Source organism: Salmo trutta, chromosome 27 (assembly GCF_901001165.1).
Source record: "Salmo trutta chromosome 27, fSalTru1.1, whole genome shotgun sequence".
Lineage (NCBI taxonomy): Eukaryota > Metazoa > Chordata > Actinopteri > Salmoniformes > Salmonidae > Salmo > Salmo trutta.
In genome coordinates, this window is record NC_042983.1 from 38,204,522 (window position 1) to 38,217,046 (window position 12,525).

Here is a 12,525-nt window from a genome sequence, read left to right on the forward strand (position 1 = left end):
GTTAATTAACGGTCAATTACCGTGAAACAGACAGTCTTTTGCATGACAATAACCAGTTGACAAAATGTTTTCTGGAAATTCCCAGAATCAGGATAGAAAAGGTAGGACATCTGTAATTCTCCGACCAGGATTTCTGGAAAACCTGGGAATTTTGGGAAAGTTATTGGAAATGTCAAATCCTAGTCCAGTCCTGTACCTCAGCTATGCCCTCCATGGGCCTCTGGTTGTCCACCTGCAGGATGCCACTCTTGGCTGTACGAGAGACCCGCAGCTCATGCCATGTACCTATACTGACCTGCTCCTCACTCCTACACACACATGCGCACACACGCACGCACGCAGAGACACACATACGCACACACATAAACAGACATAGACACACATACGCACACAGACACAGACACACACAGACAGTTAAAGCATGGGTCAAACAGTCATCATTTCCTATACACATGAACAAAGAGTTGCCAGCACAAGTCTACAAACACTACAAAACAGTCGTAACAAAGTCATATCTTCTAAACAGATCTTTCAATGAAGCCTGTACCTAATGACAGACCCTCCAGAGCCACAGTCAAAGCGGAACTCCACGTATCCTTCCACCAGGTTGATGGCCAAGAAGTCCCGGCTGCTGGCGTCGTCGCTGTAGAGCAGCGTGCCGTCAGGACTGGCCGGCTGAAAGGTGATCTCAAACTCCATGAAGGACAGGTAACTGAGGAGGGACTGGGGCCAAGGGGCGCTGGCGTACGAAAACATGGTCTCGTTGAAGAGCGGAAGAGACAGCAGGAAACCTGGCAGTGGTTTGGGATAGAGTGACAGGTTTGGGATAGGGTGACAGGTTTGGGATAGAGTGACAGGTTTGGGATAGAGTGACAGGTTTGGGATAGAGTGACAGGTTTGGGATAGGGTGACAGGTTTGGGATAGATTGACATGTTTGGGATAGGGTGACAGGTTTGGGATAGGGTGACAGGTTTGGGATAGAGTGACAGGTTTGGGATAGATTGACATGTTTGGGATAGGGTGACAGGTTTGGGATAGGGTGACAGGTTTGGGATAGGGTGACAGGTTTGGGATAGGGTGACAGGTTTGCGATAGGGTGACAGGTTTGGGATATGGTGACAGGTTTGGGATAGGGTGACAGGTTTGGGATAGAGTGACAGGTTTGGGATAGGGTGACAGGTTTGGGATAGGGTGACAGGTTTGGGATAGAGTGACAGGTTTGGGATAGAGTGACAGGTTTGGGATAGGGTGACAGGTTTGGGATAGAGTGACAGGTTTGGGATAGAGTGACAGGTTTGGGATAGGGTGACAGGTTTGGGATAGGGTGACAGGTTTGGGATAGAGTGACAGGTTTGGGATAGGGTGACAGGTTTGGGATAGAGTGACAGGTTTGGGATAGGGTGACAGGTTTGGGATAGAGTGACAGGTTTGGGATAGGGTGACAGGTTTGGGATAGGGTGACAGGTTTGGGATAGGGTGACAGGTTGGGATAGGGTGACAGGTTTGGGATAGGGTGACAGGTTTGGGATAGAGTGACAGGTTTAGGATAGAGTGACAGGTTTGGGATAGGGTGACAGGTTTGGGATAGGGTGACAGGTTTGGGATAGAGTGACAGGTTTGGATGGGGTGACAGGTTTGGGATAGTGACAGGTTTGGGATAGAGTGACAGGTTTGGGATAGAGTGACAGGTTTGGGATAGAGTGACAGGTTTGGGATAGATTGACATGTTTGGGATAGGTGACAGGTTTGGGATAGAGTGACAGGTTGGGATAGGGTGACAGGTTGGGGATAGAGTGACAGGTTTGGGATAGAGTGACAGGTTTGGGATAGAGTGACAGGTTTGGGATAGAGTGACAGGTTTGGGATAGAGTGACAGGTTTGGGATAGAGTGACAGGTTTGGGATAGAGTGACAGGTTTGGGATAGGGTGACAGGTTTGGGATAGAGTGACAGGTTTGGGATAGGGTGACAGGTTTGGGATAGGGTGACAGGTTTGGGATAGGGTGACAGGTTTGGGATAGGGTGACAGGTTTGGGATAGGGTGACAGGTTTGGGATAGAGTGACAGGTTTGGGATAGGGTGACAGGTTTGGGATAGGGTGACAGGTTTGGGATAGGGTGACAGGTTTGGGATAGGGTGACAGGTTTGGGATAGAGTGACAGGTTTGGGATAGAGTGACAGGTTTGGGATAGAGTGACAGGTTTGGGATAGAGTGACAGGTTTGGGATAGAGTGACAGGTTTGGGATAGAGTGACAGGTTTGGGATAGAGTGACAGGTTTGGGATAGAGTGACAGGTTTGGGATAGAGTGACAGGTTTGGGATAGGGTGACAGGTTTGGGATAGGGTGACAGGTTTGGGATAGGGTGACAGGTTTGGGATAGAGTGACAGGTTTGGGATAGAGTGACAGGTTTGGGATAGAGTGACAGGTTTGGGATAGAGTGACAGGTTTGGGATAGGGTGACAGGTTTGGGATAGAGTGACAGGTTTGGGATAGAGTGACAGGTTTGGGATAGAGTGACAGGTTTGGGATAGAGTGACAGGTTTGGGATAGAGTGACAGGTTTGGGATAGGGTTAGGGGAGATGAGTTGGAAAATGTTTCAAAATCGAAAAGTTGATCTTTCTAAGTAGAATACAGTGTGGCTGATCTTTCTACGTAGCATACAGGGTGTGTAGCACAAGAAAGAAACATGTCTATGTCTGATGTCACAACTGTACAAGTATGATTGAATGGGCAGAAGTCAGTATTTAATACCCAAATGTATTAATCTAATAATTAATTTGCCTCTAATAACATCATATTATTATAGCAAAATCTGCCTGATAAAAGGGGCTATGCCATGTCAATCCATAGAAAAACAATGATATCTAAAACAATCAATACAATTTATTCACAATTGGCATTATACAGTTAGTGTTGTAGAGAAGTACAGTATTATACATCCCAAATAGCACCCTATTCCCTACACAGAGCACTACTTTTGAACAGAGCCCTATGGGCCATTTGTGACGCAGACTAGAGGACAGAAAGATGACTCACTCTCTTCACAGAGCATGCCTCTGAAGCCCAGAGGGCACAGACAGATGTACCCGTCCGCTCGGTTGGCAAAGCAGATCCCTTTGTTGTCGCAGGTGATCATCTCACACACACTGTCACTGCACTCACCTGGAGAACAAATGGAAAGGATACACACAGACGCTGTAGGGTTTAAATAAACAGTTAACAACAACAAAAAAGGCGTCCACTGTTAATACAATCCCATGAAATTGTGCAGTCAAGTTTTCACTTTCAGAACAAAGCTACATTTGTGATGATGTGTTTTGTGTTTTATGATGATGATGATGAACTCTCTCTTTAACTGCCCCCAACTCTAAATTAACTATCCCTTTAACTGCCCTTTAACTCTAAATGAACTATCCCTTTAACTGCCCTCTAACTCTAAATGAACTATCCCTTTAACTGCCCTCTAACTCTAAATGAACTATCCCTTTAACTGCCCTCTAACTCTAAATGAACTATCCCTTTAAATGCCCTCTAACTCTAAATGAACTATCCCTTTAACTGCCCTTTAACTCTAAATTAACTATCCCTTTAACTGCCCCCTAACTCTAAATTAACTATCCCTTTAACTGCCCTCTAACTCTAAATGAACTATCCCTTTAACTGCCCTTTAACTCTAAATGAACTATCCCTTTAACTGCCCTTTAACTCTAAATGAACTATCCCTTTAACTGCCCTCTAACTCTAAATTAATTTACTTATACAGCCAGACTTGACCAATAGATGGAATATGGATGACACTACCACAGACGAAGAGCCAAGCGTAAGTAAAGTCTATTTTTTCACTGCTGTCTATCCCTATTCTACATATCATCATTATGGGATGAGATGTGTATTTCATATCATCTTTCTTTGAACGAATCACCTCATTGATTTCACCTATGTGGTGCTACAGTGAGAGTTACCACTTTGACACAGAGTGAGAACCAGCAGTGCATCTCCCTCGTTCTGTCGACTCTCATCAACATTGACTGTCCATTCAACTCCACACCCAGTATAAATGCACTAATCAATATGGTGTCTGACTGTTGACCTACAGAAAGCCAGACAACTCTCCAGCTCAAATCTGACCTGGGGACAGATTCATTCCACAGACATGGCCAAAGACATGGGATGATGGACTACAGTACATCAGAATATTCATGGAAATTGGACAAAGTGACATTCTGTTAGAAGTGCTAGAACTAAAACTAGAGGTAGAAGACTACAATTATAAGACTTGAATGAAAAACATAAAGAAACATCAGAAACCATTGGGAATGAAGAGGATATAAGCTAGCTAGACATCCAGACGTGTATGGATCGGACCCCCTCCCTTACCGATGTCTGCCCCGCTCAGAGCACTGCCTAGGGGCCAGGGTCTGAGATCCGTGGCCTTGTTGTTGATGGTCAGGCTCTGGATGCAGCCCTGGAAGCCCCGGTTGCTCCCTGTGGCCCTGACCAACCAATAGGCACTGGGAGCCCCTCCCACGTACAACGGGCTTCGGAATGTGATCTTGGTGTACTGTCCCTGTGGGGGAGAATGAGAGGGTCAACCATTACAGTCAAGCAAATCTATAGCTAATCCTGGCAAAACAGAAAAAGAGAAATAGAAAAAGCGATGCGCCAAAGCTCTGTAATGAGAGGGATTATCACCTGTCAATCATGGATGTACGCATCTCAAATGACACACTATTCCCTATATTGTGCGCTACTTTTGACCAGAGTCCATAAGGAAGCCCATCGGGGTCTGGTCAAAAGCAGTGCACTATGTAGGAAATCAGGTGCCATTAGATACACAGACCATTATAGATCATACTTCTATCTCAGTGAAATATCGACCCAATCTAAAATGTTGCTGGCTCCGCTGGTGTGTTCTGCCCTCACCTGTGAGCGTCCTGAAATGGGCGTATCGTTGTCCATTCTCAGCCAGCCACTCATGCCGTCCCTGAATACGGTGACTGTGTGCCACTGTCCCGGCACCATGCGAGTCTCGCTGACTATCTGAGCTGCCCCAGTGCCACAATTAAACCTGCAAAACCCCAACACATCGTCTGTCTCCCCCGCCGCAACCACACTGACCCTATCACAGCATGCCTAATCTCTGTCACACAGTCTGGGATGAATTTCCCCTAAGTGCAGATCTAGGATCAGCTTCTCCTCCCCAATACTAACCTTAATTATTAGTGGGGAAAATGCAAGACTGACACAAGATCAGCATCAAGGGGCAAATTCACCCTACACCCTGACAAACCCGCCACAACCACACTGGTCACACACCTGTAATGCAGCTTGCCTCGTACAAGAGCCAGAGAGGTGAAGTCTCCACGGCCATGCTCATTCTCCCCACAGTACAGCAACAAGCCATCCTCCGAGTCTGCCTAACACACAACACACACACAGATACAGACAGAAATACACACGCACATGCACAGACCACACACACTGACACACAACCAGTGGTATAGTACTGTACCTTGAATTCAAGGGTCATCTGAATGGTCTGGTAAGAGTTCTTCAGAGGTTCAAAGGTCATGTGGGAGTGGCCATAGAACCTTGGGAACTGCACCGTCACTCCTGGCAAACACAGAGCAGGAAACACCAGTTCATCACTGTGTTTTACAATGGCATCGATCAAGTCAGTGTGAACACGCAACACACTCAACTGAATTCAAATACTGGGGCTCAAAAACGTAGGAGTGCAAGGCAGAACCAGGTGGAAGATCATGATGGTATTCATTAGGGCACACTATGGCAAAAGGTTTTGCAACGGAAAGCGAAAACAAGCGTTGGTTATTGGACAAGCTCAGGTATAGTCCATCTTTGTTTTAGTTTGCTTCTTCTGTTTGGTGAATAATGAATACGACCCAGTTGAATTTAGGTGAAACACAAACATATTCGAAACTCTACCCCCTCCCTTTCTCCCTGTGCTCCACATGATCAATTTGTGTTCATGACACAGAATAAGGCCTACACCAGAGACACCCTATCCAGAGACCCTATCTCCACTAGAGAGACATTTTCAGAGAAAGAGAGGACACAGATCATTTCCAGAAGGATGTCTATAGACCTAAACTCAGCCACTGTCTCTGGGGTACCCCCCCCCCCCCTCCCACCAATTACAGTGGATAGAACGCTCCGATTGCACAGGGTTGATCCATTCTCCCACGAGGAGAGGGGTTAAAAACACTCAATAAAGTCAGTCAAATTATTGTCAGGGTTTATAAGACTCAGGAGATAAGTTTGAGTATATTTCTGAGGAGGAGCAGGAAGAGGAGAGGAGGAAGGGGAGAAAGAGGAGGAGCAGGAGCAGAGGAAAAACAGGAGGAAGAGCAGGAAGAGGAGCAGGAGGAGGATGAGCAGAAGTAGAGAAAGAGCAGAAGGAGGAGCAGGAGGAGGAGCAGGAAGAGGAGCAGGAGTAAGAGGAGCAGGAGCAAGAGGAGCAGAAGAAGAGGAAGAGCAGGAGGAAGAGCAGGAGGAAGAGCAGGAGGAAGAGCAGGAGGAGGAGGAGCAAGAGGAGGAGAAGCATGAAAAGCAGGAGGAAGAGGAGCAGGGGGAGGAGAACGCTAGCAAGTCCCTGTCCTAATCCAAGGTCCAAGTCCTGTCATCACAGGGTTAACTCCCCCTGACCTGACCTGACCTGGACTGACTCACCGTAGGAGCAGATGTCACCACTGCGGCCCAGGTTGCAGTGGCAACGGGAGCCTCCGCTGTCGTAGTCACTGAGGCAGAAGCTGTCAGGGGGGCACACCGTGTCCTCACAGGCTAGGTCGTAGAGTCTGGGCACGGGGCCCATCCACTGGGTCATGGGGGGCGTGGGGGTAATGGGAGGCAGGGTGGTGGGGGAAGGGCTGTCGGTGGTAGGGCTCATGGTGATCAGCTCAGGGGTGACGGGGGTAAGTGGGGAGCCCAGCTCTGGGTCAGAGGGGGGTGAGGGGAGGAGGATGGTGTTGGGTGCGACCGTGCCCATCCTGTAGATGACGTTCCCGCCTGGCTGAGAGGACGGCGTTCCAGACCGGGAACGGAGCTGGGATCTCTGGTTGTCACCGTTGGGAATGGCAGGGAACGGCTTCAGCTTCGAAACGGCAAGATGGATTAAGAGGGGTGCCACTGCCACGGTTACTTTAGTTTGCTGGATTAGTTATTGGACAGACTGGGTGCATGCCTAAAACAAACAGTGTTGCCAAATCTATAGTTATACTTATAGAGCTGCTTTCCTGGACCAAAATGAACCCTATTCCTGAACCCAAATGAACCCTATTTCTGGACCCAAATGAACCCTATTCCTGGACCCAAATGAACCCTATTCCTGGACCCAAATGAACCCTATTCCTGGACCCAAATGAACCCTATTCCTGGACCCAAATGAACCCTATTCCTGGACCCAAATGAACCCTATTCCTGGACCCAAATGAACCCTATTCCTGGACCCAAATGAACCCTATTCCTGGACCCAAATGAACCCTATTCCTGAACCCAAATGAACCCTATTCCTGGACCCAAATGAAGCCTATTCCTGGACCCAAATGAACCCTATTCCTGGACCCAAATGAACCCTATTCCTGGAACCAAATGAACCCTATTCCTGGACCCAAATGAACCCTATTCCTGGACCCAAATGAACCCTATTCCTGGACCCAAATGAACCCTATTTCTGGACCAAAATGAACCCTATTCCTGGACCCAAATGGACCCTATTCCTGGACCAAAGATCAATCTCAATGGATAATCTGCATTAAAAGTGCTTTTTGAACAAGGAAACCAGAACACCAGAGTTGTTAAATATTTGCCCTGAGAATAGATTCCGGACTGGGATATGACTGAGATAAGGATAAGATTGGTAGGGTGGCTTTCCTGGGTTTCTAAGGCCACTGTGACCGGTCTAGGGTGAATTTTCCCCTAGACACTGATCTTGGGACAGTTTTTCCTGGAAAAAACTTAACCCCAGAGCCCTGATGTACATGATGACCCACCTCCTCAATGAAGACATCGTAGTCAGAGTCGTCTATGTCAAATCCGTCTTCATCTTTGATCTTGCCGTCTGTGATGTATCGCTGGCCATAGCCGCTGCTGCCAACCTCTGCTGTGCCTATGGATATGGACACTATTATGTATAGAATTAAATAGATACAGTGTACAGTACAAGTACAATATCAGCATCATGAGAGTATGACAAGAGCACAGTGAGTCACAATGTCACACTTAGTCTGACTCTCCAGACAGATGGACAGGTGGGGAACATAGAGTTGGAAATAGCTGCCCATGCTAACACAGGCCTTGTGGCAAGTACTCTATCCAACTCTATGGTGGGGCCTTGGTCGAGTGGGCAGCAAACACACAGGGAGCCCATGGTGCTGAGGATGATGATGATTAGCTGATAAATGTTGGTGGATGATCCCCTTTATAGGGATGGATGATATACAGTAGTAGCCTGATCCTAGATAGATCAGCTTGTGCTGCCGTGTCAAAGTCATGACAAGGAGTTGACATAATAGCACAAACAGATCTGGGACCAGGCTAATACAGTAGTTGTCCCAGGTCTACCTGTCACAGTGTAGAGAGCTTGTTTCACCACATACTGGAACCTGTCCCCCAGATATACGACTGACCATGCAGACAGAGACCAGGCTGAGTCCGACCAGACAGTAGGAAACAAAAACACCATGATGTTTAGAATCCCCAACCTAAATGTTTTATTTCACATATAATGCTGTGTGTCTCTGTGTGTGTGTGTGTGCAGAACAAACTCAAAATAATTACTCCTAACCATAATGTAGGAGTGAGGTAAGGTTAATGCTGACCATAATGTAGTAGTGAGATAAGGTTACTACTGACCATAATGTAGGAGTGGGGTAAGGTTACTACTGACCATAATGTAGGAGTGGGGTAAGGTTACTGCTGACCATAATGTAGGAGTGGGGTAAGGTTACTGCTGACCATAATGTAGGAGTGGGGTAAGGTTACTACTGACCATAATGTAGGAGTGGGGTAAGGTTACTACTGACCATAATGTAGGAGTGAGATAAGGTTACTATTGACCATAATGTAGGAGTGGGGTAAGGTTACTACTGACCATAATGTAGGAGTGGGGTAAGGTTACTACTGACCATAATGTAGGAGTGGGGTAAGGTTACTACTGACCATAATGTAGGAGTGGGGTAAGGTTACTACTGACCATAATGTAGGAGTGAGATAAGGTTACTGCTGACCATAATGTAGGAGTGAGATAAGGTTACTATTGACCATAATGTAGGAGTGAGGTAAGGTTACTGCTGACCATAATGTAGGAGTGGGGTAAGGTTACTGCTGACCATAATGTAGGAGTGGGGTAAGGTTACTGCTGACCATAATGTAGGAGTGAGGTAAGGTTACTACTGACCATAATGTAGGAGTGAGGTAAGGTTACTACTGACCATAATGTAGGAGTGGGGTAAGGTTACTACTGACCATAATGTAGGAGTGGGGTAAGGTTACTACTGACCATAATGTAGGAGTGGTGTAAGGTTACTACTGACCATAATGTAGGAGTGGGGTAAGGTTACTGCTGACCATAATGTAGGAGTGGGGTAAGGTTACTGCTGACCATAATGTAGGAGTGGGGTAAGGTTACTACTGACCATAATGTAGGAGTGGGGTAAGGTTACTACTGACCATAATGTAGGAGTGAGATAAGGTTACTATTGACCATAATGTAGGAGTGGGGTAAGGTTACTACTGACCATAATGTAGGAGTGGGGTAAGGTTATTACTGACCATAATGTAGGAGTGGGGTAAGGTTACTACTGACCATAATGTAGGAGTGGGGTAAGGTTACTACTGACCATAATGTAGGAGTGAGATAAGGTTACTGCTGACCATAATGTAGGAGTGAGATAAGGTTACTATTGACCATAATGTAGGAGTGAGGTAAGGTTACTGCTGACCATAATGTAGGAGTGGGGTAAGGTTACTGCTGACCATAATGTAGGAGTGGGGTAAGGTTACTGCTGACCATAATGTAGGAGTGGGGTAAGGTTACTATTGACCATAATGTAGGAGTGGGAATAAAATGGGTTGTGTTTAGTAAGGAGAAAACTTTTTCAATCAGAGTGAAAACAGTATGAGTCCTCAATGTGTTATGGTAAAGAAGATTGGCATTAAAATGATCCTGTCCATTTATTCTTTGTTTTGTGGGAGGGAACTACAAATAAGACAGTGGGGATGTGTCACGCCCCCCTCCCCTCAGGTGCCCCATGTTTTTGGTCATGCAGGGAGTTCATTTGGAGATATGGGTGCTAGTCAAGTCCTGTACAAACCCGCCCTTCCCCGCGGGGGGGGGGAAACCTCCCCCATCCCCCTGCTCTTAATCCTGTCTGATGAGGCCAGGGCGTAACCCGATTTTCGCCCTGTGAGGGGGGGGGGCAAGCTTGTGACGCAGTGTGTTGGGACAGCCTCTCAGTCCAAACCAACAGGACTTCAGATGCTTCATTCAGTCCAGTTTAACCCTGTGATTGCCACCATGTGTCTGCGCGCCAGCCGCCCACCCACATGGCTCTAGGAGTTGGATTGACAGGACAACAGCTCCCACAGTCTTCCTCACAACATGGCATCAGGAACCTCTCTCTGTTCTGTAAAGGGTTAAACTTGTATCCAGTACCTAATGGGAGTCTTACCTCCAACCTGTATTTATAACCTTATGTTTACCTAATACAGTGTGTGTGCAAACAAATAAATAAAACAAATAAAGACACTTCCATACTTGCACACGTACACACACACCAGAGTAAAGCTTACTTGCTAATGTTTGTCCATAGACTGCCAGTCTACCATGGCCCCTCTCTCCCCAACAAAGACAGTACTGATCCGGAGCCTCAGGGTTATCTCTGGTAGCCTCCTAAAAGGCATTCAATTCTCTATATAGTGCACTGCATTTGACCAGGGCCCATAGGGATCTGTCAAAAGTAGTGCACTATGTAGGGAATAGTGTGCCATTTGTGACACACACCTCTTTCTCTCTCATGTCAATATCAATCAGCCCATAAACCTCCCTTCCCCCCACCACACCAATTGTAATTTACATTATAATAATAGGAAAATACAATTCTCTGGACCTGGTCTAAGTCTATCGCTTTATCTCCATGGACTTAAAGAAATGGACAGAAAACACATACGCTCTCTATGCATGCACAACACACACACACACACACACACACACACACACACACACACACACACACACACACACACACACACACACACACACACACACAGTGGCGGGGCAGTTACCAGGGGTGCGGATGGGGTTGTTGATGGCGCTGGGAGGGCTCACTCCATGGACGTTGGCGGCTCGGACCACAAACTGGTATTCCGTGTCGGGGCTTAACCCTTTCAGTACCATGGAGTTGGCTTCAATGGGCTCCCTGATGTAGGTCCACTCTGTGTCCATCTCAGGCCTGTATAGAGGAGACCATTCATATAGGAATTACACTGGTGCACTGACTAAAACACTATTCAGAATATAAAACACTGAGAGAAAAATGTTTATATCTCATAAAATAATGCATTTATTTATTTTTTTTAACTGGGAGGAATATGGAGTGTGCAACTTAATTCATGGTCTGCGTTAGTCTGCAGCTTGTTAACAGGTGTGTTTCTCCAGCTTCATGCTCTACTTAACTAGAGGGCCACTGACTGCATAACTTCCAGGTTAGCTTACAGGGTTCTCACCCCATACTGCACACCTGTCCTGCACACTTCCAGTCCCAACACGGTTCACAGGTCAAAGTTGAGTCTTAACACACTCGTCTTAACACAGAAACACAACTCATTCTCAACTGATTGGCAGCCAACACCGGGATAGTGTTTTCAGCAAATGTTGATGTGAAATTGAATATATGCTGAGGTCTAGAAATATAAGAGATATATTGATGTAGCTCCATTTAAACAACCCTTTCTACCTTTTTTCAGTTGCCATTTGGAATTAGAATCGGGCAACGGATCAACCCAAATCCAAGTACTTGCTTGTTCTAACAGGCGTGAAACAGTATCTTACTCTATTGGCTGGGAACATGAGGATATTACAAATCAGACAATTGTCTGTCAGAAGCTTGGCAGGGTGAAGTCATCAGAGTTGAACATGTACAGCTGGTACTTTTAATACTGTCCATCTCGCTTTCCTCAGTCAATGTTATTTTTTAAATCAATACTTCTCATTTTAAATGGACTGTGTGAAGAAAACAGCTGTTCAAATAGAACCACTGTGGTTTGGTAGAGTTGAGAATTCAAACTGAAACATGCATTCTAGACTGGAACAAATCTGCAAAAAGGTATAAAAACATTACTGTCTTCAGAGGGCTTTTCTTTTCTTTCTTCTTTTTCTCCCCAATTTCATGGTATCCAATTGGTAGTTACAGTCTTGTCCCGTCGCTGCAACTCCCCTACGGAGTCAGGAGAGGCGAAGGTTGAGAGCTGTGCGTCCTCCGAAACACAACCCAACCAAGTCGCAC

At 46.3% G+C, this 12,525-nt stretch overlaps 1 protein-coding gene across 2 annotated transcripts in view; it reads right to left on the reverse strand.

Moving 5' to 3' along the window:
- The window catches only part of egflam (EGF-like, fibronectin type III and laminin G domains), a 41,038-nt gene that overhangs the window by 11,425 nt on the left and 17,088 nt on the right, over positions 1–12,525 (reverse strand). For both annotated transcript variants that reach the window (XM_029717989.1, XM_029717987.1), the window contains exons 7-16: positions 11,306–11,472; positions 8,014–8,129; positions 6,695–7,115; positions 5,517–5,617; positions 5,321–5,421; positions 4,928–5,072; positions 4,382–4,571; positions 3,041–3,166; positions 548–791; positions 197–308 (exon numbers count right to left, since the gene is read on the reverse strand). In XM_029717989.1, coding sequence (XP_029573849.1) covers positions 197–308; positions 548–791; positions 3,041–3,166; positions 4,382–4,571; positions 4,928–5,072; positions 5,321–5,421; positions 5,517–5,617; positions 6,695–7,115; positions 8,014–8,129; positions 11,306–11,472 — 1,723 coding nt within the window. The remainder of the gene's footprint in view (positions 1–196; positions 309–547; positions 792–3,040; positions 3,167–4,381; positions 4,572–4,927; positions 5,073–5,320; positions 5,422–5,516; positions 5,618–6,694; positions 7,116–8,013; positions 8,130–11,305; positions 11,473–12,525) is intronic.